This window comes from Semicossyphus pulcher, unplaced genomic scaffold (genome assembly GCF_022749685.1).
Source record: "Semicossyphus pulcher isolate SPU_LCO1_2020_fin unplaced genomic scaffold, fSemPul1.0.p SCAF_9, whole genome shotgun sequence".
NCBI classification, from domain to species: domain Eukaryota; kingdom Metazoa; phylum Chordata; class Actinopteri; order Labriformes; family Labridae; genus Semicossyphus; species Semicossyphus pulcher.
This window is the reverse complement of record NW_027211770.1, coordinates 15,065,283-15,092,995: the sequence shown is the minus strand read 5'-3', so window position 1 is coordinate 15,092,995 and position 27,713 is coordinate 15,065,283. Positions and strand designations below refer to the sequence as shown.

Here is a 27,713-nt window from a genome sequence, read left to right as displayed (position 1 = left end):
AAAAATGATTATATAGCAACCCTTTAAATAAAGTATACAAAAACTAGACAAACAATTTTGGTTTTATGCGATTGTTCATTTTTTAATAGGATAGGCCAGTTGGGTAAAAAGGTAACAAGCACCCAGTCTTCCTTTCAAAATAAGACTAGTGTTTATAATCAAGCATTTTCTTCAGGATCTTAAATGTAATGACCTGCAGTCTGTCACCTCCGAAAATAGTCTTTTTTTTTAATGCAAACAACGACATCAACTCTTAAAATATACATTACAGACGGACAGAAGTAGGCCAGAGGGACCAGGTGTGCAGAAATCAACGCTATCTTTCATAAAACCATGTCAAGAATTTAGCTTTACTATCAAACACTCTGAATCTTTCCAAGAACATCTGTGTATGAAACTCTCTGCTTGATGACAACAATGAGCATGAACAATGTGCCTCCACCCACCCACCCTTTTTTCATCACGAAAGTTCAAAAGTTTAGTTTCTGTTTTGGCGCTCTTAATGGTTTACTCACCAGAAGGAAGATTACATCAGATCAACATGTTTGGACGTTTCCATGGACGTCCACTGATGTCAGCATGTCCTCATCTCAGTCCAGTTAATACTCAGCGAAAGCCAAGTATTTTCTTGTATTCATTTCCACTGAGTAACTTCACTTTAAGAGAGCAAAAGGAAACTGTATTTCCACAGGAATGACAGTGGATTTGTGGCAACTTTGTCTCCCTCTGCAGGTCATTCACTGAACTACAGGAAGCAACATGGCTTAACGAGACAACACGCAGTTCATTCAGGGTTTCATATTAAAACTTTAGTGCCTTTTTTTTACTAAAATGTGACCAGTTGATATTCTTGCATCTTCTTGGTGAGCCAAATGTTAAAACCAATACCATAAATTAACAAACTAACAAATCAGTCTTTAGATTCCCAAAAGTATGGGAACAAAAGAGGGACAAAAAAACATAATTCTTACTCATCCTTAGACCTGAAACATCTCTAAGATCCTAAACCGTATTAGCAGGTGTTTTGGCACATTTATGGTGTGATCATGCCGTATCTAGACGTCGCCATAGCCTGCAAAAGCAGAGATAAATAAAACAGAGAGAAGAGGTCCATGTACATTCCCTGATGTTGCAATCTGCTGCAATACAGGCCATCATGTTTTAATGATGCTATTAAAAAGCAGAAGAGCCTGCTCAATTCATCGGTTTTATAATCAAAAAGGAAAAAAAGAAGCAGGTAAACAGCATGTGTGCTCCAATAAAAACGTCCATTATATGTACAAAATATCTCAAAAGAAAAAGAACCATCGCTAAAATGTTGTTATTGCAAAAACTGGTATAAAAGCGAGGATTGTGTTCTGCTTTGAAAACCAAATGTGCCTTCATCTGAGATAAAACAAGGTAACAGCTGCAGGCAGGTTTGAACAGGGTCATTCTGTGTGCCCGGCTTTGGTGCAAAACAATGCTCAAGAGAAAAAACAAAGGCTTCTTGTGGGTCTGAACATCAGGTAATCACACAGAAGCCAGGGAATGAATATCTCAGAGTTCAAGGAGGTCAAATGGAAAGCAGAAAGCTAAATCCAATCTCCTCCTCCTCAGTTCCCTCCCTCCGGCTCCAGCCGCGGCCCCAGATCGGGAGAACCCTCATCCTCGCTTCGGCCCCCAGTCTGGTAAAGCTCGTTCTCCACCATGGGGCTGACTTGGCTCGGAGGCCTGACGGGAAGCGGAGGAGCCTGCTGAGATGGGAACTGAAACGGCCGGTAAGTCCCAACCTGTGCGTCGTTGTCACTGCTGTCTTTAGAGACCAGAGGCTTCTGTGAGTCAGAATGTCCTGCGAAGGGCCGGTACGTGTCAAAATCTCCGTAGACGCCGATCTCTCTGCCCTTTCTCAGCAGGTGTGTGTAGACCAGCGTGTCCTCGATGGAGGCGTAGACGTGGGACTCGTTGTCTTCTCGCGTTTTAGGGAAGCCGTTTTGTCCAGGCAAGAAGCTGGTGCCATTTGGGTTGTAGATGGACACCTGATGATCCAGCTTCTTCTTCTTCTTCCTGTTTGGCCAGACGATGAGAGTTTAATTTACGGCATCTCTTACAACGTTAGCCAAAGTAAATGAAGGGAAGGAACCTCTAGTAGATTTAGGTACAACAGGAAATTTAGCAACAACAAAATACATAAGAATTTTTACTATTTCTTCTTAAATAATAACTTTTGGACTTCTTTCAACAAGTGAGCCATACAAAAAGACTAAAATACCCTCCTTAAATTTAAAGCATAAAACATAATGTAGAGACTCACCTGATCACCACACAGACCACAACCAGCACGATGACAAAAATGACCAACAGAGCAGCCACCACACTCAGGATGATGGTCAGCAGAAGGTCTAAATGACAGGAAAACACGAACAATGTTTGATTAAATATTTTTCATCACACACTAAAGTAAGTGTACAATTATTGTAATTTGACATTGTCTAATTGTCCATCATACTATATATTAAATATTAAATATTTGGGCTTCTGTCACAAATGTCCCTGTGCAACCTATAAAGTTAATTGCAGAGTTAAAAAAACAAGACTAAGACTCTACAGGTAGACTCGTATTTTTAGCATTTCAACATTTAGCATCAACACATTATTTGCTTTATGGACCGAGTGTTAGACAATAATGTGAATTAATCTGTGTACCAAATGTCATGGTACTCCATTAAATAGTTATTTAACTGTTTCAGCTTGGATCAAAGTGGTGGGCCTGGCTAATCAACTGTACCACCATTGCTAGCACTATTAGCATAAGTTATACATATCCATGAGTTCTCTTGCTCATAAAAATACTAAAATTTGCCAAAAATCTAACTTCACCCAAATACAATATAATTTAAGTTGCAGCTTATGTTATCTGCACTGTGTGAAGGAACAAGAAAAATACTCTAAAGAAATTATGCTAACAGAGCTGTATGCTAGCAGGCTGTTAGCTACTTAGGCACTACAATGTGTTGAGCTTTATACTAACATCAGCATGCTAACATGCTCACAATGCAAATACTTGAATGTTTATGTTCTAAAAATATGTTTACCAAGATTCCATCTTAGTGTAGCATGTTAGCATGCTAACATTTGTAACCAAATACATAGCAATCCATCAAATAGCTGTTGAGATGTTTATGTGTGGTCCAAAGTTGCAGACCCACTGACATATTGACTTAGAAACTGCCACTAAATAGCCCACAACTTTAAACTAGTCTTGAGAACTGCATTAAAAATCCCTTCCAATTTTTAAAAAATGTTTTAAAGGGTACATAAAACTCTGATGTAGTGAAGTAACCCTGGAAAGTGTCCTCTTACTCTGGCACTTCTGCAGGGTGATCTTGGTGATGACGCTGAAGTCTCCTTGTTCAGTAATGCAGCTGGACATGTTGAGGTAGAAGCTCTCAGAGACTGTGATCTCCGTCTCATGCTCCTCATCCTCCCTGCGGCTGTAGTCTTCCTCTAGGCGGCTGACCCTCCGCACCTTGATGGAGGTGTGGTGGCTCTTGCACTTGGGCTGGCTGACGTTGGCGAACATGAGGTGAGCCTCCATTTTTGGGGGAACAGAGACAATCCAGGAGACGGTGGAGTCAGACTTCATTCCCACCGGCCAACCAGGAGTAGCCAGCAGGATAGGAGTGTCTTTTTTTGGAGCTACATTGAATATGTATCTGTCTGGGTATGAGTTAAAGAGAAAATAGTTTCAGATATAACTGAATAACACCAATTTATTTCATGAAATCATTTTATTCAATTAAAGCTGCTTGTTACCTGATATCTCCTCTTTGAACCTGGCCTCCAGCACATGCTTCACGGACGTCCTTGATGCTTTTAGCCCAAAGCCGGACACATGGATGGAGACGTTGGTGTGCATCTGGATCTTCTGGATGTTTCCCTGAGGGCAGAAGTGTCCGATAGTGGTGCCATCGTCTTCTGCTGCTTTGATAAGAATGCTTTCATTGCACGGCTGTCCAGGCAGGGACTGTTTGAGGGGCCCAGTGGGAGAGGTCAGCTCCACTGTGCCGCCCTGAGGAGGACGTAGGGTCCAGGTCACTCTGCTCAGAGGGGCAGGGAGGCAGGGCGGCATCGCCGGGGTGCAGGTCAGACGGACCGGAGTCTTTGGGCAGTCTTTCAGTCGACTACACTCTGACATGAAAAGAGGGAAAATTTAAATCACAAATGAGACTGAAATTCTGACTTCAGGAGCGACAGCATTTAAAGGGTCAGTCCAACAAAATGAGAAATAAAAGCTTTTCCTCACTTCTAGTATTTGATAAAGCTACATTTAACCTGTCAATATAGCATTTAAAAGGAGTATATAAATAATTAACACGCATTTTGTTTTAGTTTATTAATTGTATTTATTAAGAGGTATAACTTAATTTGTGTGGGGCTTGTGTTTAAAGAGATAATGAATTAATTATAGTTGAGATAATACAAATTATGACTTTATAGGAAAAGTTATAATTGTTTCATACGCTTTAAATGTGCTTGTATCTGCTTAACACTGTCTTAAAAAGCATCTATTACATTTTATATAGCGTTAATAAATGCTAAATAGGAGGCGTGACCTAAAAATAAATAGCCTTTCTGACAGTTTTAAAACTATTAAAACATACTTTTTGAAAAGTAATTAACATTAAAATGTAAAAGTAGGGCCACAAAGAAATTCCGTATACCTCCATTGTTTGGAGGTGGAAGCAGGTATTTAACTCAAAACAAATGAAACAAAAAGTGGATACCACCGAGAGTAAGAGAGCAAAAATGTTGTATTTTATGCTAATTATGTTAAACACACATATTCATGTTTATTTTATAATGTAGAGGTTAATGTAACTGTAAATTAATCTTAGCAAGTGACAAAACTGCTGTCCTATACTTTAATGCCAACTACTTGGTGTAGGTCAGGCTGCTTGTATCTATTCTGACATCAGATTTAAACTTTTTTTAATAACTTTCATGGTATTTTTTACCTGAGTTAGGCCAGAAAAGATGTGTGACAGGACATGATATTATTATTGTCAATAAATTACAGTACATTGATACAAATATAAATCTTTGTAAGGATATGATTAATGAATCAATGTGCTTTATTCTAGGCCCAGCTAAACTAAATTGGGACTGACCTATGACTCTGGTGGCGAAGACTTGCACGTCTTCAGGAAGACAGTCCTGGAAAGACAGGTTGCTGTTGGATGTGACGGTGATCTTCTCCTTCAGTACAGAATTTATTTTCATCTTGCAGTCAGAAGTCGGCTTCAACTTCTCAATGTAAAGAGAAAGGCCCTCCATTTTTTTCACATCCACTTTACACGACACTTCTGAAAACAATGGAGTAAAATATTAGCATTTTTTTCTCTTTCACTCTCATGCATGAGCAGCGAATGCAAATGAGAGGCCACATGCATTTCAGCTGAGATCCTCTTTCATCACAACCCCGTCCTACAGGAATTTGAATTCGATTTGACTGCTCGAGCTGAACGTGGTTGCTTTATATGTGAAGAAGACGAAGTGCTTCCTAGTGATTTGCCAGCTCTGTCATTCCTGAGTCAGCGATGATGCAACATCAGAGCTCCCCTAACTTCAGACCTGAGGGTGCAGATAAGGACCATGAAGGCCCACTCTCTACGTCACTGCTTCATTAGTCATTTTCAGGGAAGAACTGGGGAAATTCTGTCACACCCAGAATCATTAAAACAAAACCCTTGTTGTAACATGAAAGGAAAACTGAAAAAAAGGTTATTTATATTTAGTAATCTGAGCCTGCTGCAACAGGAAGAGGAGACATCAATAATCCTCTAAACCGAGCAGCAAATCCTCCACCACAGCTAAGATTAGCGTTCTTTTTCCATTTCTTTTTATTGTGAAATAAATAATTTGGCCCTTAAAGTCTGTGGATTAGACTAAGTCAGAAATTCAAAGACAAAAAAATCGCACACTAGTGACCAATCACTATTTTTGACAGACTAAAGAGAATTTATACTTTAAAGCAGCAGCATTACATTTCTTTGACCACCTGGTAACAGCAGAAAAAGCAGTTTCTTTTAACATTATACAAGCAACATTACTATCATTTAGTATGTTTCTGGATTTGAACATAATAATAATAATATATAATAAGAATTTTAAGTATTCTTTGAAGCAATATACGCTCTGTTTAATCCCAGTTTTTGGTCTCTACCAACTCCTGAGCGAGTTATCCGGCTCTTTAGCTGCTAAAGGCAAAAATCTTCCGCTGAAATCTTTAGCTGTTTGGTGTTAGCAAGGTTGTGTAAGTTATAGTTTACAGCTGCCTGCTGTGTCAGAAAAAACAACACTGATGAGAGGTGTGAAATTTAAACCAAATTGTAAATTTGTGGGCTGGAGAACTAAAACAATGAGCTAAACAACGCTAAAATGTTAGCTAGGGCGCTAGTTTAGCTCAGTGGTTAAATCGCGTGCCCCATATACAGAGGCTACAGTCCTCGAAGGGGCGGCCCTGGGGTTCGACTGCTGTCCTCGGCCCCTTGCTGCGTGTCATCCCCACTCTTCCCCTGTTTCCGACACTATCCCCTGTCCTCCATCAGTTAAGCATAAAGGGCCAAATAAATAAAATATTAGCGAGAGATGAAATTTTAACTCTTTGCGGGTTCTATGTGGAAAGCAATATTTTTCACATTCAACAGAGTTATTTCATTGATAGTGAATATAAAAATATGAACTATAGCAGCTTTATCTTTGTGGTGAAAACTAAGTGGACCCTTTAGCATCAATCTCAGCTACTTTTACACTTATAGCAGATCCAGATTAACTGCAAACTCAAAACCTGGCCAAAGACTTTTGTCATAAATATTTCTGAAGTATAACGTATGAACTTCACAGGGCCAAAATTCAGAACCACCACTGAAACTGTGCCGTTTTCAAAGCTTAACTGTAGTGTTAAGTGCAGATGATGTACAAACCTGGTGAGCTTTTACTTAAGGAAGACACCTTCATGTTTACGGCCAGTCCAGGCGACCCAGCTCGTCGTCTGTCCATCTCACAGTTCCTTAGTGTCAGGGAGAAGTCCCCCTGATACTGCTCCGACTGTGGTTCCGACAGATTCAGCACCACCGCCCTTCTGCCTGTACTGTGGTACTCCAACGCTGCCTCCTTCTTCAGACAATGTGGCTGCATTAGATTTAAGAACTGAACAGTCGCCTTGTGTTTGTCCGGGACCTGAAAGTACCACTCCACGACGTCGTCATCGGGGAAACTGTCCGGGTAGTTTGGAGAGAGCAACTCTGCAGACGGGGTCCCTTTTGTTAAAATCACTGTGATTTTGGCGAGGGCTGTGGGAGAATAAAGGCACATAACAGTGAAATAAAGGGATGTGTGATTCATGAGACATTAGAGGAAAAACAAGTTACTCCAACACTGAAATCTAAAGTTACTCACATTTGATTTCATCCCCAATCGACACATCAAACTGGCCACTTTGCAGCTTCTGCCCTGCTGGGACTTCCAGAGAAAAGCTTCCCTGATTCAGTATCTGAGTGCTGTGGATCGGTCCCGTTCGGCAGTATTTCCCAACAGCCACGTTCCCTGTGGTCTGGGAGGCCTGGAGGGTGTAGCTGTGTCTGTCTAAACATCTCCCTGAGGAGTTTATCTGTCTAAGACCCATGTTGTTAAAGTCTATTTTGAACGCTTTTAACGAAGACGCCTTCAGGTTCCAGGTGAACTTTCGGTTAAAATCCAGCAAAGGAAGCGAGCCATAGTCGGCCTGGACGATGTTGCTGCTGCAGGACTTTGTTGTACACTCTGAAAACAACAAATACATCCACATATTCTGTATTAGTTCAGCAACATAACATGCCTTTGTAAAGCAATCTTTTGTTAATTTTCTGCAGTGTGTTCTTACCAATATTTCGCACAACTTCCACGTTGAACACATCCTGAGGTTTGGAGCATTTGAACTCCAATGAGACACGACTGTTTTCTTTCAGCAGCTGGGACGTGCTACATCGTCCTGGCCCGGTGCAAACTTGGCAACCTTTGCTCTGGCTGCTGCTGATGTTAAAGGTGGTCCCTCTGTCAGGGGTGACAGTCAGCTTTAGGACCCCTGTGAAAAAAACACAATGCATGAAAGCCCAAAAGTTCAGGCATGAATAATATTGAGAAATACCACTTCTTACATGCCAACTGAATAATAAATAACTTTGGCTACATATTAAAATTCTGCTTTAATTCACTGTTAACTCATTCACAATGACTAACTGTGTTGAGCGATGATGAGGCTGACAACTTGGCTTCACTCCTCCTATGACTAACCAGGCTGAGCAAACAGAGCCATGTTACCACACAACAGCACCTAACGTCAACTCTCTAATCTCTCACATATCCTGCTCCACACTGACTTATATCTATTTCTATATATTTTCTTGTATAAATGTACATGTTTCTGAAAAGACTTATCATCTGTCAGATAACAAAACACATGAACTCTGCATGAAGTTTCTGTTTATCAAACATAAAACGCTCAGTTTAGATATGAACAACAGCAACTTATTTCCAGCTTTCTTAATTTACTCTCATAAAACTCATCAATACACTAACTGAAGTTATCAAAGTCCCAAACCCTCATCATCAGCTCCAACAATACTGAACAGTCTAGGAATAATAAGTGTCTCTAATTAAACAGCAGATCTTCCAGCAGCAACATTTCAGAGTACATTTCTCCAGTTGGTTGATTATCAAACTATAACTCACCTGAAACCGTGAAGAAGAAGACAGTGAGGAGTAAGGTCTGAAGAGAGGCTTTTATTAAGGACATGCTGTCCCTCTGTGAAGCTGTTTATCTTTGATCCTGAATGGAAATCCGTGGATTTGTGCTCATATTTCATTTCTTCTCCTCGTCCACAGCCGCGACCTTAGTGCGCCACATTTTCCTCTCGTTTACTTTACGTGAGGCTCAGCGAGTCGTTCTTACAAGAAACGACTCCTCCACTTCCGGTGTGTGAGTGTGTCAGCGGGTAAGAGCCCCAGGTAATGTAAAGGCGTGGTCAGGTCGGCCATTTTGGCAGGTAGGTAAAGAGTTCACTCGCCCGTTGTAACACTCGTCTTTTTAAAGGTGAAAATACGTTTAAAAACGGGTAACATATCGCTGAAACGTAACCCTTTCTACACGCAGATAGCCTGCTAAACAACTTGCTTTGGTTAGGCCTACTTACTTTACACTTAACAATACAATTTAGCTTTAAGAAGGCCAAACAAAGTAATTATTGTAATTATAGCCTATAAATAGCAAAGTGATAACACATGAGATAGCATATCACATATTTATCTTTTACAGCACTGTGAGGCCATGAACCCATAGCTGGACCGATTCCCAGTAGGCCACAGAAACATACTGATAAACAAGTGTCTATATATATATATAGACATATATACTATTGCACAATCAGTCGCCATTTTTTAGCTCCATATAGCTAAAACTAACAATACAATAAAGATAGTAGCCTATAATATATAATTATAATGTTCAGTGTCTACTTTAGAGGTGTTGATTCAACTCCATGATTATTTTGGAGACAGACGTTTGTGGCCATGTTGAATTATATTATAAAAACAGTTTTGTTGATCAAATTCGGGGAGGATTTATTTGTGATATTTTAGACTGTATCCATTTTAGCAAACTTGTAACATGTTGCATTTTCTCTTATAAGAATTAAATGATTCATAGAATGTTTATTAAAAGCTTAGCTCTACGGATAAACATCCACTCTGGTTGCTTTCTGACAGAAATGTAAACTTGTTGAGTCAGTCTGAACATGTCACAATCACAAACTGGTTCCTCTGCTCAGTCGGACACAAACAGCTTTGTTAATAGATCAGGCTATTAAGTTTCTCTTGGCGGGATCAGCAACACAACATGCTCTGTCTGAGACTAGTTATACTTTCAGTTGCACTTTAACGCTGCTGTGTGAACCCCCTGTAACAGGAGAGGAGTGATTCTCCAAATCATTGAGTGTGCAAACAGGAACGGGAAATGTACCCAACCTCACCCTAAAGAATTTGCTGCATTAGGAGCTTTTATGAATGAAGACAAACTAAAGTATGCAGCGTTACCTGCTCCAGAAACATCACAAATACTGCTCATTTTGCATTGTTTAAAACTCTCGATTTTTACATTGATATGTCCTGCTAATAATTCAATATCTATATAATATCATTATAATACAATATAACTGTGACCTCCTGGCCAGGACCAAAATCTTGGTCTACAGTTATGATGCCAACCCTACTGTAAAGGTCAGAAACCTGGACTACGTACAGCAGGCAGCTAAAGGCACTGGTGGCGCATGACCAGAGGTGCCAACATCCCCACCATCACTGCCACCTCACCATCCAGCTGAGACGGACTGGACATGTCATCCATATGCCTGACTCTCACCTCCCAAAACAGGTCCTCTATTTCCAGCTTTTCACAGCACAACGCGCCCCGGGAGGCCAAAAGAAAAGAGGTATAGGGACGACATCAAGATGGACATTAAAAGTGCCACATAGACCTCAACACCTGGGAAACCATAGGAACCAATGGGGCATCTTGGAGGGAACTTGTCTGTGAAGGTGCTGCAACGACCTCCTCAGCATTTCGGAAGAAAAACGCAGATAGAGAAGGGAGAGATTCTCCACTGCAAAAGGCCCAAACTACACCAAACACCACCACTGCTATAAGTATCCGGCCTACCCACAGACCCAAGACCCACGAGGACAAAGAAGGAAGACGGTCATACTCAATTGGGTCATATAGCCACGCATACACGTCTTAAACTGATTTATGCCGACAAACAGGTCAGAGAGGATCAGAGTTATAGCCTATAATAATCAGTTTTATTTTCATTGAAATTGTGTAACATGAATACAAATAATCACGCATATTGAACCGGACATTATAAATCTAACAATATAAATATCGAACCCCTCTCAGTCACTCAGAAACAACATCTACTTTTCAGAGGTGTTGGAAAAACTATTACATATTACTTTGAACATGACTAAAGGTTAAATATGTGACGTCACACTTTAAAGTCCAGTTCTCAGTGCAAAAGTCCTACACAGGGGAATAAGGCAGAAACTGTCTAGAAAGGTTAAAAACTATACAAACACCGTTTAGAGAGAAAAGTGTGCACAGTTCACGCAGACATAATCTATATAGGAAGGCCTACAAGAGGATAAAAACACACTTCCATTGGTCCCAGTATAGATTCATATTGGCTAGTGTAATCCGTCATACTTTACCTTGGTTGTCCTAAAGAGGAGGAGGTCTAATAAAGGGTTAAAGGTCACCCCAAACTAAAGCATTTGTTCGAAAAGTTCTCCAAAGCTCCTCCAGCGTTCATTCAGGTGAACAGTTGAATGGCTACAATTATATAATAGGCAGCACAGGCTAATTATAATAAAGATTAATTCAATTATCTCGGTCTCCTCTGCTCCATCCCGTTGGGCAGAAATCCTGCAATGATGGGGACCGGCCATATGAGAGCAGCAACACTCCACACGATGATCACCAGAGTCATGAAACAAGCCACAAGTGTCGACTCGATCGGCTTCCTGTTCAGCCTCCAACTTTTGTCCCCCTTCAGCTCGTCGAGGCTGAAATCCACGCAGCAGAAAGTGACCTGATCCCCGGCCTGCTGGCCTCTGGAGCGGCCCTGACCGAACCTCCGGTACCGGGACATCCCGCAGCCCACGCACAGCCTCAACTCCTGCTGACCCCCGGTGACCCCCAGATGCTCGATGACGACAGGCGAGATCGCCCTGTTGAAGGAGGCGGAGAAAAAAGCCCTTCCGTGGTTGTTGGTGGTGTAGATGAGCACATCGCACTGGAATCCGAAGCTGCTGTCCCAGCGGGCCACCAGCGAGGTGGGCAGCAGTCTCTGGACGCTCACGTTGCACTGGGACAGGCCCTGCAGGGAGGAGGCGTCGGCCGAGGCGTCAGTCTCCTCCACGGATCTCTTGGAGAAGCGCACGTCCACCTCCAGGTTGGCCATGAACCTGTTGGAGGAGTTGATGGGCGGCAGGAGGAGGTCTTTGTCGCTCCAGCCTTGGCATCGCTGGAGAAGTCCAGCCACCGCGGTCAGAGCCAGCAGGAGGGTCGGAGAGTCGTTCAGCATGGCACAGGGCGCGTCTCTCCTGCTCGCATGGTGCTGTGACGATCCGCAGGCGACGGACGAGGCGCGCAATGTTTGGGAAAAGCCAGCCGCCGGTGATTTTTAAAAACGGAGAGATCAAATTCCCTGCCCGACTGGTAGAAATGGAAACGTCCACAGCTTGTCACACGCGCGCATCCCCCCTCCTCCTCCTCCCTTTGGATAGCCTACCTCCCTTCTGACTTGTTCTCCAAATGTGCCCGGCAGTCTCTGTGCAGGAGGAGAGGCAGGCTGAGCAGCTCTGAGCGCTGCCTTCATCACAGCTCGGAGCTCCACTCCTCCTCTGTCACTTCAGGTGTGAGCGCATGAACACAGGGGAGTGGTGAGGGGGGAGCCTCCAGTGCGCAGGGACACAAGTTCAACACACATCCTCCGAGCAGCAGACCCAACACACACCCACACATGCAAAATAAAACTTTCTCAATGAATGATATAAAATGAGTCATTCGAAAAGACAAATGCACTTCAAAGATGTCTCTGTTGATGTCTGTGGCTGACTTCTCATCACTTCCTCTCTCCCAAGTGGCACAGAGAACAACCTGTGGCATCCTTATTAAGTGCTATCACATTATTTATTTAAGCCACAACAACTCTTAAACTCAGTTGCCATATGGGGGAATAAATAGGGATCAAGTGAAAGAAGGCTAGCCGCTAGGACGTTAAACTCCTCCCAGTAAATTCTGTCCAGCAAGACAAAGGATTTCTTGCATCAGTGATGTTTTTACACCTTTTCTACACACATTCTGCTCAAGAAGCAGGACATGAGCAGAGTGTCCACATTGTGCTACAGCCCTGAATGTGACCTATAAGGAAAGATATATATAACGTATGATCATGCTGAGATTGAAATGACTTTGTTGTCTCTAAAGGCCACAATAATCTGAGAAACATGACGGTGTTTCATGTACCAAAAGGTCACATCACTGACTTGTGTTTCATCCGAGCTGAAAGATCAGAAGTTAATCTACATCCCATCCGGGGGAGATTAACTTTTTAACCTTTATGTAACCAGAGAGCATTCACTGATTCACTGAGCTGATTGAGGAAGCAGCCAGACACCACCAGCAGGGGGGTCAAAGGGCCTTGCTTAAGAGCACCTCAGCAAGAGGTGAGGAAGAGGAGGCCAGATCTGCTCTCTTGATTACTGCACCGAGACTCTGTAATCCACTGCCTGTAAGTCGTGAACATGTGAGATGAGTCTCAGTTGGTGCTAAATATGGAAGTCATCAGGCGTTATGAGCCTCTGTTCATTGATAAATCTCACAGATTGATGATCCAGTGTTCGGCTTTCTGCGCTCAATCTGCAAAAATGTCATTTGGACAAATTTCATACAAAAAAATAATCTATTATTTGTCCTTTTTTTATCGAACCATGTAGAACCCATACTATACATGACTGGTTACCATGGTTACCTTTACGGACGTGGTGCAGGTAAACAGAAAACACTCTTAGGTCTGTTTGTGTATTCGGCATAATTAGATGTCAGAGCTTCTAAAGGAGCACACACATGGTGTCACATAGAGGCCGAAGATTTTTCAGCCATGTGTGTAAAGTTACTGCTGATACATCACAACATTTAAAGAACAATAAATTAATAATAAATTAAAAGTGTTTTGTGTTTTCATTCAAACCGTCTCTAATCCGCCTGCGTGTTTGCTCATCTGCTCTCGGCTCTCGCGGCTCTCTGTATGTTTGGTGTTTGCTTCCCTCGGACATATTGTGCACTCGGGGGCATCCAGACACATCGATAAACATGTGTCTCCTCTGTGCTGCAGCAGCAGGGGTTTAGTACACACTGCGTATCACCTGGCTGCTGTATCTGATGCTGAAAGAGGACACAATCAACAGCCCTCCCTCTCCCCGCCCCCCTCTCTGTGTGTTTTTGATCCAACACTTTATCTCAAACAGAAAATCTGATTATACTTACAGGACACAGCCACAGTTCATCTCAATTTCCAGTAACAGTTTAAATGTGAGGACGAGTGGTTGAGCACCTGGTCCACTTCGGCGAGGAGGGGGTCAAGTTGCAGTCATCTTGAGGGATCGGTCCAACTCACACCGAGTGCAGGGTCAACCCTACAGATATTAAATCCATGCAAGAGACCAGGATTGACATTTCTTGCCCTGACAGGAATGTTCGGAAGCCCTAAGCGGACATGCATTCGTACATTTTGTTACTCTGTTTCCTCTGGTAAAGAGTCATGTCTGTCTGTTTTCTCCAGATCTCGACTTAATTCTCTCGTCGGGACAACAAAGCTGGTTTTTCCATTTTTTTGGCTATTAGCTTCTGCCTTTATTTATAGGACAGCTGAAGAGAGACAAAGACAGAGGAAATGTGGGGAGGAGAGAGTAAATCCATTTATTTTATTTGAATAGGGATGATGCAATTTAACATACTTCCAGTACAGAGCACGAAACCGATGTGTTGCACAGAGAGTTTAAGGCTTTCACTAATTTTCAACTCTTGTCCCTGGTTGGTCCTTACAACAACATATGCAATGTAATACAAAATAAAGCGTAGCGTAGACTGTAGCCTCTGTACATGTGGTGCCTGCTCTACTAAACCAGCGTCCCTGGTTTTCCCACTTTAACGGATTAATTTATCTCATTATCTCGGGATAACAAAGCTTGTTCATTTTCTGGCAGTCTACATAAAACAACTGGTCGAAATTATGAGGTAAGTTAAGCCTGTTCCCAGCTAGCAGGGAACGTTCCCATAACGTCGGCAAACATTACCGACAAGTTCTAATAACGTTTGAAAGAAAACGTTTTAATCTAATATTCAAAGAACGTTTTAAGGATGTTTATTATTTCAAATAACGTTCTTGTAACGTTAAAGCTTAAACTAAGACAAAACGTTTTAACTGCAACTTTCTGAAGATATGTTCAGGATGTTGAAAATTCTGGGAACCAAATAAAAACTTTTCCCTCAAAACATTACCAGAACATCGCACGTAACATTCTGAGAACGTTCTCAGAACAAAACATTTCCAGCTGGGTTTCTATGTTTGTTTTGCAACTCGAGGTATACGAGGTATGATCATCTGACGTTACGGTGGTGCAATGTTGTCATCACGAGAAAACAACTGGAAATTACTCGTTATCACAGGAAAACAGTAAAATAAAATGTATGGATGCATGTCCGCTTAGGGCTTCCGTAGAAATGCACACAGTGTTAATTTGACAAATTCTTGTTTATACAAACATTTTGCAAAATGTAGATGTTTAATTGTTGTGTCACTGTCTCTAAATAGGTCCATTTACATATATATTTGAGCATATAGACAAAAACTTTTTCTGCCTTTTTTATGCAAATATTGTTTACATTTGCTTTAAGCTGATCTCATCGTGCACAGAATATTAGTTATGCATTCTAATATGAACAAAAAGAAGGATACTTATTGCAAGGCTCTTATTTTGTATTCCACCCTCCTGAAGAGGCTCTCGATTCCTCACAGAAAACATAAATCACCCCCTCTTGTCGAACACTTAACTGTGCATGCATGCTGCTTGTGGTTCCCACTTTGCAAAGGTTGATATGACTTTTAATGAGGGAATAATTAGGCCTTTTACTCAGTGGACTCTTTCTATTAATGTATACATAATGCATCAGAAAAGATAATACGCTATTGACAGAATTGGGCCGTTGACCGGAGGCAAATCATGATGAATTATTCTCTTTCATCTTTGCAGGCGGGGAAATCTGAACACCACTCATATGAATTGTTTTCTTCTGCTGTTTAAACGGTGTAATGTGCTCTAAAGGCCTGCCTCCCTGTGTTTGATGTGAGGGCCAGCTGAAGGGAAGGACGCCACGGCCTCAATTTGCACCTGAAAGCCCTCGCCCTGTTGTCTCCGTTTGATAATGACTGAGTTCGACCCAGAGTTTTTAAAACAATCAGGTAGTTGTTTGGTTTCTCTTTTCCGGTGCAGAGAAACACTCCCACATGCTTCCAAACGCCGGTCCCTCAGCATCAGATCTGCTCCAGACAACGTTCAGCGCGCAGAAATGTAAATTACTTTCTTGTTCATTAATTATGCCATAAAAATGTAAATTGCTTTGGTGACAAAAATGCAAATGGGACTAAGATAAAAGTCTCTTGTGCCAACGGAGAGCGTATGAAAGATTCATTTTCTCTTTATTCAGGAAAGCAGAGAGGACGGTCTGTTAGTGGCTCCTGTCTGGCCTTCAGCAGCTCTGTGCTGGATCTGACTCCATTAGTCCGACCACCCGGCTCACACAGACAAGCGGCTTAATTAGAAGGTGAGGATTCAGCGCGTGCATCCTTACAGACACAATGTTTAAACTCCTCTCTTACATCTGAGCCTGGTGAAATCCCCGGTCTGTCTCCAGCAGGCCTGTCACACCACCAATCACGGCCAGGACTCATCACCACAGCAACAAAACGGCGCCTTCACCGGGAGCAGAGGAGCAGTGGGGTGTCGAGGAAGTATACAGTCTGTTTAGTTGATAACAGCAAAACCATCATTGTTATTGTCATGTTTGGCGTCAGTGCCAAGAGTACTGCAGGGCATCAGAGCAGGCTCAAATATTATTAACAACAGTTACAAAATGTCCTGCAAGGCTCTGAGAAGAAGGTGTCTGAATTCTAAGAAGGATTATATTTGTTCTGTTTGAGCCTGTGTTAAAGACTTGGCACATGCCTCGTCATCTGCACCTGGTCTTTTGCTCCAACAATGTCCCATTATTTTAAATTCTTAAGATTTTTTTAACTCAATTTTCTCAAAATCCTTTTATTGTCATCTCATCCCAGCGTGAACTGCCTGGCCAATCGTCCCAAAACTGAGACAAAATCATCCACAGACTTAAAGAGGGGGTATTATGCTGTTTCACATTTTAAGACATACAATGTTACAATGTTGGATGTCCAGACTAAACGTGGGTGACGTTTCAGATCTGTAGGTAAAAGTATGTTGGAGTAATCCCCAGGCTTCTCAGCTCACTCTGCAGGCTGCTGTGAACGCCAGGTATCACACAGTTTTTTCTACACCCTGCACTTTGTGATGTCACAAAGTGCTGCCTCAGCAGGCTTCAGTGAGCCGGCCAATCAGAAAAAAGTGGGCTTTTAGGGGCGGGGTTTCTTAAAGGGACAGAGCTTACTGAGTGGTTTCAGGCAGAGGCTGGATGAGGGCCTGCACAGAGCACCAGCTGAGTAATTGAGTAAAAATACACAACAGTACATTCGTACGTCAATGGCACATTAGCATCATCATTAAATTTCACACAGTAAAAAAATAATAATAATAATAAATAATAACTGTGATGAACAACAGCAAGTACAGGTACGCATAACAGCCCAGGTGTTGTTGAGGGCTTTAATGGACGGGGGAACAAAGGGATGTTTAAAGCGGTTCTACCTGCTTAAGGGAACCCTGTATCGTCTTCCTGCGGGGAGGAGCTGGTATTCAGGGAGAGGTCTGAGGTGATTTTTTTGTGCCAGTCTTATTATGGTTTGCTGTTTTTGCACTCCCATGATTTCCATGGCTGTCTGTATGAGTCTGATGATTTGGGCCATCAAATAACCAAACCACCAGTATTTTATATACATCAACAGATCATCAGCAGAAAGTGAGATCACGAAGAATAATTAATTTAAATAAGAAACAAACAGATATTTGCAACCTGCTTCAACCTTATCATTGCTGCTTACATTAGCACATCACTGTAGTCATCAAACTGGAGCTGACTTGAACTACTCATCTATGACTGGGTGGTGAATTTATAACAGTGAAATGAGCCAGGAAGATTTTGCTATAAATTATAATAAATTATAATCTGAAAAGTAGCTACTTAACTTTTTCTACCAGTGATACAGTTTGGATTATTCCTCATAAAATAAAGTAGATTGTGTGAAATTAAAGTAGTTGTAAAATGAATGTAGTGGATTGAAAGTAGGAGGTTGACTCTTTGAAATGTAATGAAGTACATATACATTATAAAGTATATTTTAAATGTGTCATTCAAGTTAAATGCAAGCGTCTCAAATCATGCTTTAGTATCTTACTGACACGAGGAAGGTGGAAGGACCCAGAAGCAGACTCAGAGACACAGAAGGAGTAAGTTGAACTTCTTTGCTGAAGTATAAAATAAAATCACACATTTTTTAAAGATTACTTTGTGGCTTTATTGGATAGGACAGCTATAGAGAGACAGCACATATGGGGAGCAGAGAGTGGGGGATGACCTGCACCACATGATCAACAGACTGGGAGCCGAACCTGCAGTCAGCGCGTCGAGGACTGTTGCCTTTGTACATGGGGCGCCTGCTCCACCAACCAAGCCAAACCACGCCCCCCAAAATAAAATCTTTAAAAAATACAAAAAAAACAAAAGCACAAAAATCGAAAACTAAGAGGCTGAAAAATACTTTTCTGTAACGAGAAGTTTTGAGGCAAAGAGACAAATCAGACTTCTGTCTGCACAAAGAGCCACGACGTTCTGCTGCCAGCTCTCCACTTATATAAACTACTGATGAGGATCCTCCACAGGTGTGCTCTCAGCAGTCTGATGATCACAGTGCACACAGGTGTGCTGCCACCAGGGATGGATGAAACAACACAAAATCAGCAGGCATACAACATTCACACTAAATTGAGATTTAAATATGATGATCTAATATCCTAATTACTCCTGCTTTAATTAAAGCTATCCTCTCTCTCCTTACTAACCTTTACCTGAGAGCGATTAAAATGCTCATCTGCAAATGTAAACATTAAGTTTTAAACAACGACATAACAAAAGTGTGTTTCTGTGTTTTAATGAGATTGCTGAGAAGTCTCTCTAACAGCCGGTTTGAGTGCATTTATGAATCCACAGAGGGATCTGCAGAGCTGAGGAGCCCTTCTCTAATTAGTAACATTAATTGCCAAGGAGCTGCTCTGAAATCAGGCGAAGTGGACGGGCAGCCAGAGAGGAAACATTACAAATGTGTATTTTTGTAGAACAGCTTGTCTGTTGCATAATCTGTGCTTTTGATCTCAGATGAGTGAAAGTCATGCAGCAGCAGTGTAAGAAAATCAGAACAGTAAAGATCAGGAGGGAGAGGGATGCTGGCTGACACCACCAAACAGATTCTTTAAGATCTTATTCCAGATCCAAACCTCCCCATCTCCTCTGAGCCTCCATGTTTCCCTCTGAGGCCTTTGTCTTCCAGGAGAGGAGATAAGTGAAATACACATGAGGGCTGCAATGTGAAATAGGGCCTGGAAATAACATCACACTTATCAGGCTCTCTGAACCTCGGTCAGCGGCGTACAGAGACCCATCAGCCTGCTCCTCGCCCGTCTCCCAGAGCTGAGATGGTGTGAGATTGCTTCCTTACAGCACCACTGGCCTACTTCTCGTTGTAGCTGGTGTGGATTGTGAATCACAGACCCGTCCACAAAAAGGTCACCTTGGACAGGTGAAGACAAGTCAGCCCTCCCCTCGTCTGCGGACGCGTAGCTGCTCCGGCTGCTCTGTGTGGTCGTTTGTCATCCGGTTCTCTTCTGGTGAAATGCAATCGTCCTCCGAAATCGGGGAGAGAGCGGGTGATTACCGTGGGTTGTTTGTCATGGAGGGAGCGGGGAGGCGGATGTGGGAGGAAAAGGAGGATGATTGGGTGCTTTCAAAGGTGATTTGTTTGAAAAACAACAGAGGCTGCTTATACCTGAGACTGAAAGGTAATGAAAAAGATTTAATGCAAACCAAAAATAAATGATTAGAAGAGTTTGCCATTAAACGGAGGAATGATGCCTCAGAGTTTTTATTTCTGTTAATTGGAGTAAAATAAAAAGAAGTGGGACACTGAGACAAAGCTGGCAGCAGGACACAGGGTGAGACGTTCACAGAACTCAGTCCATGTTTTATTTCAGTGTTTTGAGTCTCCACAGATTTCCAGCAATAAACTGTCTTTGCTCACTCAGACGCTCCCTGAGGACACAGAGCCTCCATCTGCTTCTGTTACATGATACCCATCAGTTGTCCTCGTGTGTCGCATTGTTAGACGACCATTATTCAAGGAACATATTGACCTAGAGCAGCCAGGAAAGATTACTGCATCTGTTGAAGAAGGAAGTTTTGCTTGTTTATGAATTGATCTTAAAGACCTGAATCAATCAGAGTCATTGATGGTCTGTATGCACATGTATATCTGCTGGTTATTTTATATGAGAGATTTCTGTGTTTGTGTTCTTTCCACGGGTTTTAAATAGCTGGTTTGGTTGGAAACTGGTGATGTGACATAACACTGTGCAGCAAAGAGGATTAAATTGTTATTTACTTTTTGTGGAGACAGACAGGAAGTAAAGGGAGACCTGCAACCAAATATTGTGGTTATGTAATAAGTTGCTTAATCACTATTCACTCAATCAAACACACTGGTGATTGAGCCTATGGCCCACTGATGAAGCCTTTGTGTTTGCAGCATTACAGACTGAGTGTCTGTGGAAAAAATCACAAGAGGCACACAAATAGTGACGTGTTTTCCATCACACAGCAGTGGCTGGTCTGTCAGAGAAGGTAGGCGGAGCTAACGGCTGCTTTTCCGGTCTCTGCAGGTGTTGCGAGTAAACAGTAATCTACTATGGCTGAACAAACAAAGAAAAGATTGATGACTACAGATACAACTTCATAAATAAGTGAAAATCCAAAGAAAAAGAAACAAATTCGACGCTCAGATGAAGGCAAACACTCTAAAAAGGAAAGTGACCGTCAGCGAGGAAAATCAAGAGTTACAACCGTAACAAAGGGAGCCAAAAGGTCAAAGGTCAACCTCACTGTGACGCCATCTTATTCTGGAGAAACACGTTTTTTTAGACATTATTCAACACTATAATTCATTCAGAAACAGATGGTGAGATTGGACCATATTTTAAATTTAGTTGGAGGCTGAATTGTGAATCTCAGTAACTCACAGAAACTGATGTACTGTGAGTGTAAAGATCTTCTTTACTTCTGTGTTGTTTCATGTATCCATCCACGGATGGTGATGATGCCATTCTGGAGTTTACCCTGATGTAAACACAGAGATCTCGGGAATAGAGATACTATAGCCGCTTTCCCACTGGTCAAAAAACCCACTAACGCTTGCTAACACCCAGCTTTTTTGCTTAATGGGAAAGGTTACAATCAGCATTCAGACCCGGGTCAAATTACCCTGCAGTAGAGCCGGGTAATTAACGCCTCGGCTCCGATCGGCATTGATGGGAACACAAAACCTGTGTCAACAGGCTATTCTCTGCCCTCTCTGCGGTGCGATGCTATGCTCCGTCGGTAAGTTCTGCGACTCCTTGTCATCTCAGCTACAATTTCCGCCCGTCTCCGTCCGGAAGCATGCAGGGCGATGATTCTACTTTTCCATAAAATAATATAGAATAAGAACTCTTAATCAAGCTGACTGAATCTTCTTAAATGTATTTTTAAATATCATTCAAATAGGTGAATGATACAGTTTAAACTGCATGCTTTGAAATGTGTCTGTGTTATAGAAGAATTCAAAGTAACATCCGTCATATCCACAGTGTCTTCACTGCTTTAGATCTGCTCTGGTTCAAACAGTTACATGGACTTGAAAGCCTTTCAACAAAGGCTCACCAAACCAAGCGACCTTTAAGCTAACCTTCTTTTGCCTTGCAGCTTTTTCATCATGTGTTGATAGTTTGAGCTGTATACTTTTGGGTTTTGCTGGCTTTGTAAAACAAACTATTGTAACATTTGAGAATGAACCGTCCAAATAAAATCCAGCTGGAGGAACATATTTTCTAAATTTGTCAGTTTAGCTTTTGAAGAATTTCAGGAAGAAATTCACTCTTAACAAAAGGTAAAATCCACCAGTACCTGCAGCCCTTAATGAGATACTGTAACAAAGAGGAAATGAAAACCACGTTCATTCATCAGGGAGCCTTCCTCTGTATCTGCAGAGAGATCGTTTGTGGTGAGTTAGCTGTCTCAACTGTGTCAAAAACCCATTTCCCTCTCTCATTCCTCGTCTGCAGCCACATCCTGTTGTGCCCTGAGCCCAGGCGACCATTTAACTCTGATATACGACGGCTGGCCCGACCAGAGACCCAGGTTTAGCTTTCTGACGTCAGCCTGAGAAACTCTCCATTTCCTGCTAATGATAACCCACTCTCCTTCTTCTCACTGACTTCTTCCCTCCTTCACTGCTTCTGTCTGCACGTCAGATCAAAGGTGAGAGCCACAGGGAAAGCTCGTAGAGAAGAGGCTCTGATGAGACACTGCCTCCTCCTCCTCATCGTCCTCCTCAGAGGAGGTGCTCTCTCAGTCAGCAATCACTTTACACTGGAAGTTGGCATCAAAGAAATAGTTCTCATTTCAGAGATCATGTATAACGATGCCTGACTGAGGATACTTGTTGGCTGCTGGCATTTAAATTGTGTCATGGAATTATTTCAGTCATTTCTTCTTATTTTGGACTGTTAATTTAGTTCATCTGCTTTGATAAATACAAAAAATAATGTTGTACATTTGACCCCAGAGGATAAAACAAACTTTAAAATTACAAATAAGAGGTTCAAATAAGAGCAAATAAATGTTTTTTTTTCCTTTCTTCTATTTTCTCTCTGGTTCTTGATGAAAGGTAATGTGAGGTAAAACAAAAATCTGCAGTGATGTCCTGCAAAAGAGATACTAATCATGTGGACCAAAATCCATGTAGGCCTATTTATTAACATTTAGAATTGCATTATTGATTGTTTATTGGAAAGTTAAAACCCAAGAGTGTCTACACTTATTTTTACATTTTAAAATTTAACATTTCTTTTATTTTTATTACATTTTATTACTGCATTGTGAAGTGAGGGACACCATCTTTTTTTTTTTTTCACATCCTGGCAATCCACTGGTTGTTCTTATTAATAACAAACCTTTCATAAAAGTTACTTGTGTTTGTAACAAAAAACTGGGACTCTCAACAAGGAATATCTTTGATTCTGCAAATTTAGCATTTCAAGTTATCTATTTATATTATTATAAATAATATAATTTATTATTTTAAATAATGAATAAGAAGAAGAAGAAGAAGAGGAGGAGGAGATTACAGGGTTACTAGTTAGGTAGATAACAAGCAGAGCCAGCACTCACTGAAATCCACAGTGAAGGTCTCATTCATTTATGCACTTGCACACTTTAGGACATTTAATATTGAGGATTTACATACATTTTCTAACCCAAACCCTTCCCCTTAACACTAAGATCTACTTTGTCTTGATGGTCTTCGGATCGTCTATGTGTCCCAGAAAGTGTGTTAAGTAAGCGCACATACAAGACACACACACAAAGACAGAGAGACAGACCCACATAGTTTGCAAAATCAAGACGTTTAAAACGTACGGGTTAAACTGACAGAGAAGTTTTAAACAAGTTTTAACGAAAAATGCAGATAAAATGTATGTACTGTTTGCCAGAGCCTTCAGCTCTTAACGTCATGGGTTTGGCTTTGTCGACCTACGTCGTGTTGATAAAGTTATTGAAATCCAAGATGGCGGCGCCCATGGCGAAGTCGTGATCCAGGGAAACAGGTCATTTACAGCGTATTTAAAAGCCGGGTTTGATATTTTAAGCATGGATTACTGGATGTATTTCATTACGACCATAACGCGGACATAAAGGAGCAGAAAATAAAACAGTAAGTATCTTCAAAGTAAAGTAATTTCTTAAATTAACCTGCTGTGTTTCATCATCCGCTGTGTGTGACACCAGCATACATGCAGACAAACTGAGCAGTCAACCAGGAAACTAGAAATAAAAGACTTAACGTTAAACTTGCTATGCCAGCATGATCAGATATATACATGCATCTGTAGCCATCAAAGGGGTGTGTGGAGAGACGTTCATGATGTATACCAATCTCATGCTAGTCATGATAGCATAAGGATATTTTGACATATTGCTTTCCTGAATGTCAAGGAAACGTGCAAAAGACCTTTGCACGTCAAGTGTTCACATTTTGTCAGTCGAAGCGGGATTATTTTTGACATGTCATTTATATTCACAGAATTATGCAAACAATTGACAGAATATCATTGTCAGAGTGAAAGAAACAATAAATAATTGCATGAACTTGTGGGTTAGGTTAGAGAAAAAATAGAAATAGAAATCTTTATTGTCCACTCACGTGGAAGTTTGCCTTTTGATTCACAGACTTGTATACAAGACATACAGACACATACAGACAGTAACACAATTCCTCAGCCATGTGAAACACGAGATATGAAACAATAAATAGCAGAGAATTTGTTATAAATAATCATAAGTGGCAAAACGATTTAGATAAAGTGCTTAATATTAACAATAAATACATGTCTTAAAAAGACATTGTAAAACAGCGGCAATCCCTAATATCTAAAAATTCATTATTTGTTTAGTTCTTTCTTAAAGATGTTTCTTGTTGCTGTGGGCACTTTTAACTATATTGAAAACAAAAAACTATATTTTTCTTTCACCAAACTACTGATAATAATTTATTCTCTATGAATCTGTTGATTACTCTTAGCAAGTTAACTTATAGTCTTTAAAATGTCAGAAAATATTGGAAAACTATACATATATTGAAAATACAGTTAAAATTAGCTGATGTTTTTTCTTAGAAATTATATAATCAGTTTATGAAAGTTGTTGCAGATTTTCAGACAACTAATTAATTGATAATTTCTGCTATGTTACTTATTTGAAGTATTTGACATCTGAAACGTGTCACTGAAAGGAACATTTAAAGCTTTCACAATAAATGACTTAATTTTATATGTTAAATTAATTACAACGTATTTTATTTGGTCTTACTACAAAGCAGCCGTACAAGATGTTGCCTGGGTAAAATAAAGTCAAACATGACAGAAATTATGATTTAAATCTGATGATCTGACCTGTTGTACATATTTTGTACTATTTGTATTATACGTATTGCTTTTTATATTTTTATTCTTATTCCTATTTTTTTCATCTTATTCTATTTAAGTCTTTTACTTAATTTTATTCTAGCTCTGTGTTAATTGTTCTGCACCAAAATCACCAAAACAAATTCCTTGTATGTGTAAACCTACTTGGCAATAATCACCGTTTCTTATTCTGATTCTGATTAAGAACTGGTTAAAGCTCCTGTGAGGAGATTTTCACTGGTTATGAAACAGACTGAAATTAATTCTGAACACTCTATATGAGCTACAAAGGCAAACCAGACCATCAGCGACAAGATGGATTATTTCTATATAGTTATTTTTAATGTCTGAAACTGCTGGTGGGGGGTAGGTGTCAGACGAAGAACTTAACTGCATGCTGCCTTTGTTTACATTTTCCAGGGCAAAAATGTAAAATGAGTGATACATGTGACTGTTAAAAGAAAGCAGATCTTTTGTTAAAATTAAGTATGTACAGGACAAAATCAGCAAAGAGATAAGACGTACAGCTTTGTCCACAGGGGGCGCCAAAATCAACACAAAGTGGCAGGAGCTTTAAACAACACCAATGATGCTAACTGCCAATATGACAGTTAAAAAGTATCGCCGTTTATCCCAGGCTTTTGACACGGCCACAGCTCTTTACATGACACGTATCCTTCCTCTGTTACACAGCAGACCCAGCTCGCTGTTTGCAGAAGTTTTCAGTCACTCTTTTCAGGAGACACCCGATCGGATGAGCCCAGTCACCATAGAAACATTTTCTCCGTCTCTCTCCTCAGCCCACTCGCTTGCACCTTCACAGATGCTCACAACCTTGAGTGCTCGGCTCTCCCATCCTCAGCCTGAGGGAGGAGCGTTGGCTGCTGCGATGCTTAGGTTATACTTGAGAGAATTAGGTCCAGATCACACACTCCCACAAGCGGGTGGGTGGAGGAGAGGAGAGGAGAGGAGAGGAGAGGAGAGGAGAGGAGAGGAGAGGAGAGGAGAGGAGAGGAGAGGAGAGGGGCCCTTTTTGCTTGTTTTATACTCATTTGGTTGAGTTATTCCCAAAAGATCTGTCCATTGCAGTCATTAAAACCTTCTGGAGACTTGATGTTTCTCTCATTTGAGTGACACTCATTCATTCAAAATCTCTTTTTAAAGTCTAGGCTTAAAAAAGACACATTGTTATGTGTCTTTCATCTTTCAGTGAAAATTGTTTACTGTTTTTCAACATTAATGCTTGAATTAATCTTTGGATAAACATTCATAATATTTATTTACCTCATTTACATGTCAGCCTTGCTTTGATGACCTGCAGACGATCACTTCCTCCTCTCAGCAGCTTTAAAGGTCCCCCTGCCTCAGATCCATGTGCGTCACCGCTGTGAAAATATTCTCCTGACAGGCCAGGTTAGCAGCAGTTGTCCTCTGTGTCTGAGGAGGCAGAGACTGTACTTATATCTCAGGTTTCCTTGGAAACTGTGTTTATATGCGTGTGTGTGTGTGTGTGTTTTGTGTAGACGACAAATTTAGGTCAAATTGTTTTTCCTTACAGTTGACTGTCTGACCTACATTGAGTCATAGTGAAGTCTCGCCTGACTGCTGCGCTCATGCAAAACAGAGTAAATGTAGCTTTTTTAAGTCGCCTAAAATAAATGATTGAAGTTGTTTTTTTGCAGGACTGATAAAAAAACAGATCTCCTGCTGAATCCAGTTTCTGGCGTTCCTTTAATGCAGTATTTTGTCCTTCAAACTACAAGTAATGATACAACTTGAAGGACATATACTGGATGCTTGAGCGTCCTTCCAGGTGATGTTGGAGCGTTTATCTGCAGGAAGATGAGAAGTCAGTGAAACAGTTGATTTAAAAATGTCCTTCTCACATCCAAGCATAATCACATCACGCTGAATAAACTTTTCACAGTTCATGCTGTTGTGTGAGTGACGCGGTGCAAAGAACACAGACTGTGAAACAGCAGTGGTGAAGAGGAGAGCTGTCGAGTTGAGCTGTCAATCACGCTGTTCTCAAAGAGTGGACTCGCAGGCTGTTCGGTCCCGGAGACTCGTCTGTGCTCAGTGTTCGTGTGCTGAAGGAGAGAGATCTCCTTGTTGCACTCAAAGTTACCGTGCGGCTCGTTATCATCCCATAGGGAAGCTTCTCTAAGATGACGTGACAGGGATGAACTCTACTGTACCTGTTATACTGTGCAGTGAGCACACCTGGCTTGTAGAGACATTAGAAATTGGAAATAGAAGCTAACACGTGTGCTCTCTTACCTTGTATATAAGTGTTGTTTTCTTTATATGGAGACGCTAGTAGCTGGAATCTAAGATGTATTTCTAAATATTAGAGTTAGCTGTAATGAATCAAAGTGTTCAGGACGTCTCCGTTGTTGACAATTATATAATTCAGATCTTTTTACTTTTGCAAAATGGTGATCATGTAATCGTCAATTGAACAAAATTTTGTTGTTTGAAAAGTGACTCCCGCAAATTTCTAATTAAAAACTGACAAATTGAGAGTTTTAAGTGTTTTCTGGTGTCATTTATAAGACTGCAGCACGGCTCATTGTTCAGAAATTCAATTAAGTGCTGCAACTAACACATTTTTTCATTCC

General features: G+C 41.1%; 3 protein-coding genes across 4 annotated transcripts in view; 1 reads left to right on the top strand and 2 right to left on the bottom strand.

Annotated features, from left to right (window-relative positions):
* Positions 1 to 153: 153 nt before the first annotated feature.
* cdcp1a (CUB domain containing protein 1a) lies at positions 154 to 8,941 on the bottom strand. Of its 2 annotated transcripts, XM_069657005.1 has the most exons (9): positions 8,752 to 8,941; positions 7,904 to 8,104; positions 7,441 to 7,803; positions 6,966 to 7,334; positions 5,151 to 5,345; positions 3,796 to 4,170; positions 3,343 to 3,699; positions 2,294 to 2,381; positions 154 to 2,046 (listed from the first exon to the last, which is right to left on the bottom strand). In XM_069657005.1, exons 1-9 carry the CDS (start codon positions 8,813 to 8,815, stop codon positions 1,596 to 1,598), a joined length of 2,463 nt encoding a protein of 820 aa, XP_069513106.1. In that variant the 5' UTR covers positions 8,816 to 8,941; the 3' UTR covers positions 154 to 1,595. The 2 variants fall into 2 exon arrangements, with proteins under 2 accessions (XP_069513106.1, XP_069513107.1); XM_069657006.1 differs by lacking the exon at positions 5,151 to 5,345.
* A 1,923-nt stretch (positions 8,942 to 10,864) lies between these two features.
* LOC138584708 (transmembrane protein 158) lies at positions 10,865 to 12,484 on the bottom strand. The gene has a single exon (XM_069657007.1). It carries the CDS (start codon positions 12,156 to 12,158, stop codon positions 11,457 to 11,459), a length of 702 nt encoding a protein of 233 aa, XP_069513108.1. The 5' UTR covers positions 12,159 to 12,484; the 3' UTR covers positions 10,865 to 11,456.
* An 11,234-nt stretch (positions 12,485 to 23,718) lies between these two features.
* lars2 (leucyl-tRNA synthetase 2, mitochondrial) overlaps positions 23,719 to 27,713 on the top strand; it is a 36,146-nt gene continuing 32,151 nt past the window's right edge. The window contains exon 1 of the mRNA XM_069656521.1: positions 23,719 to 23,843. The gene's annotated coding sequence lies outside the window, so the exon portion shown is untranslated. The remainder of the gene's footprint in view (positions 23,844 to 27,713) is intronic.

What these genes read in the sequence shown, in the direction of transcription:
- cdcp1a (XM_069657005.1), bottom strand. Translation starts at nt 8,815, where the DNA reads ATGTCCTTAATAAAAGCCTCTCTTCAGACCTTACTCCTCACTGTCTTC. An exon ending in CTTCGCCACCAGAGTCATAG is followed by an intron (nt 4,171 to 5,150) that starts GTCAGTCCCAAT and finishes TTTTCATGTCAG; the next exon opens with AGTGTAGTCGACTGAAAGAC. An exon ending in GTGGTCTGTGTGGTGATCAG is followed by an intron (nt 2,047 to 2,293) that starts GTGAGTCTCTAC and finishes CTGGCCAAACAG; the next exon opens with GAAGAAGAAGAAGAAGCTGG.
- LOC138584708 (XM_069657007.1), bottom strand. Translation starts at nt 12,158, where the DNA reads ATGCTGAACGACTCTCCGACCCTCCTGCTGGCTCTGACCGCGGTGGCT.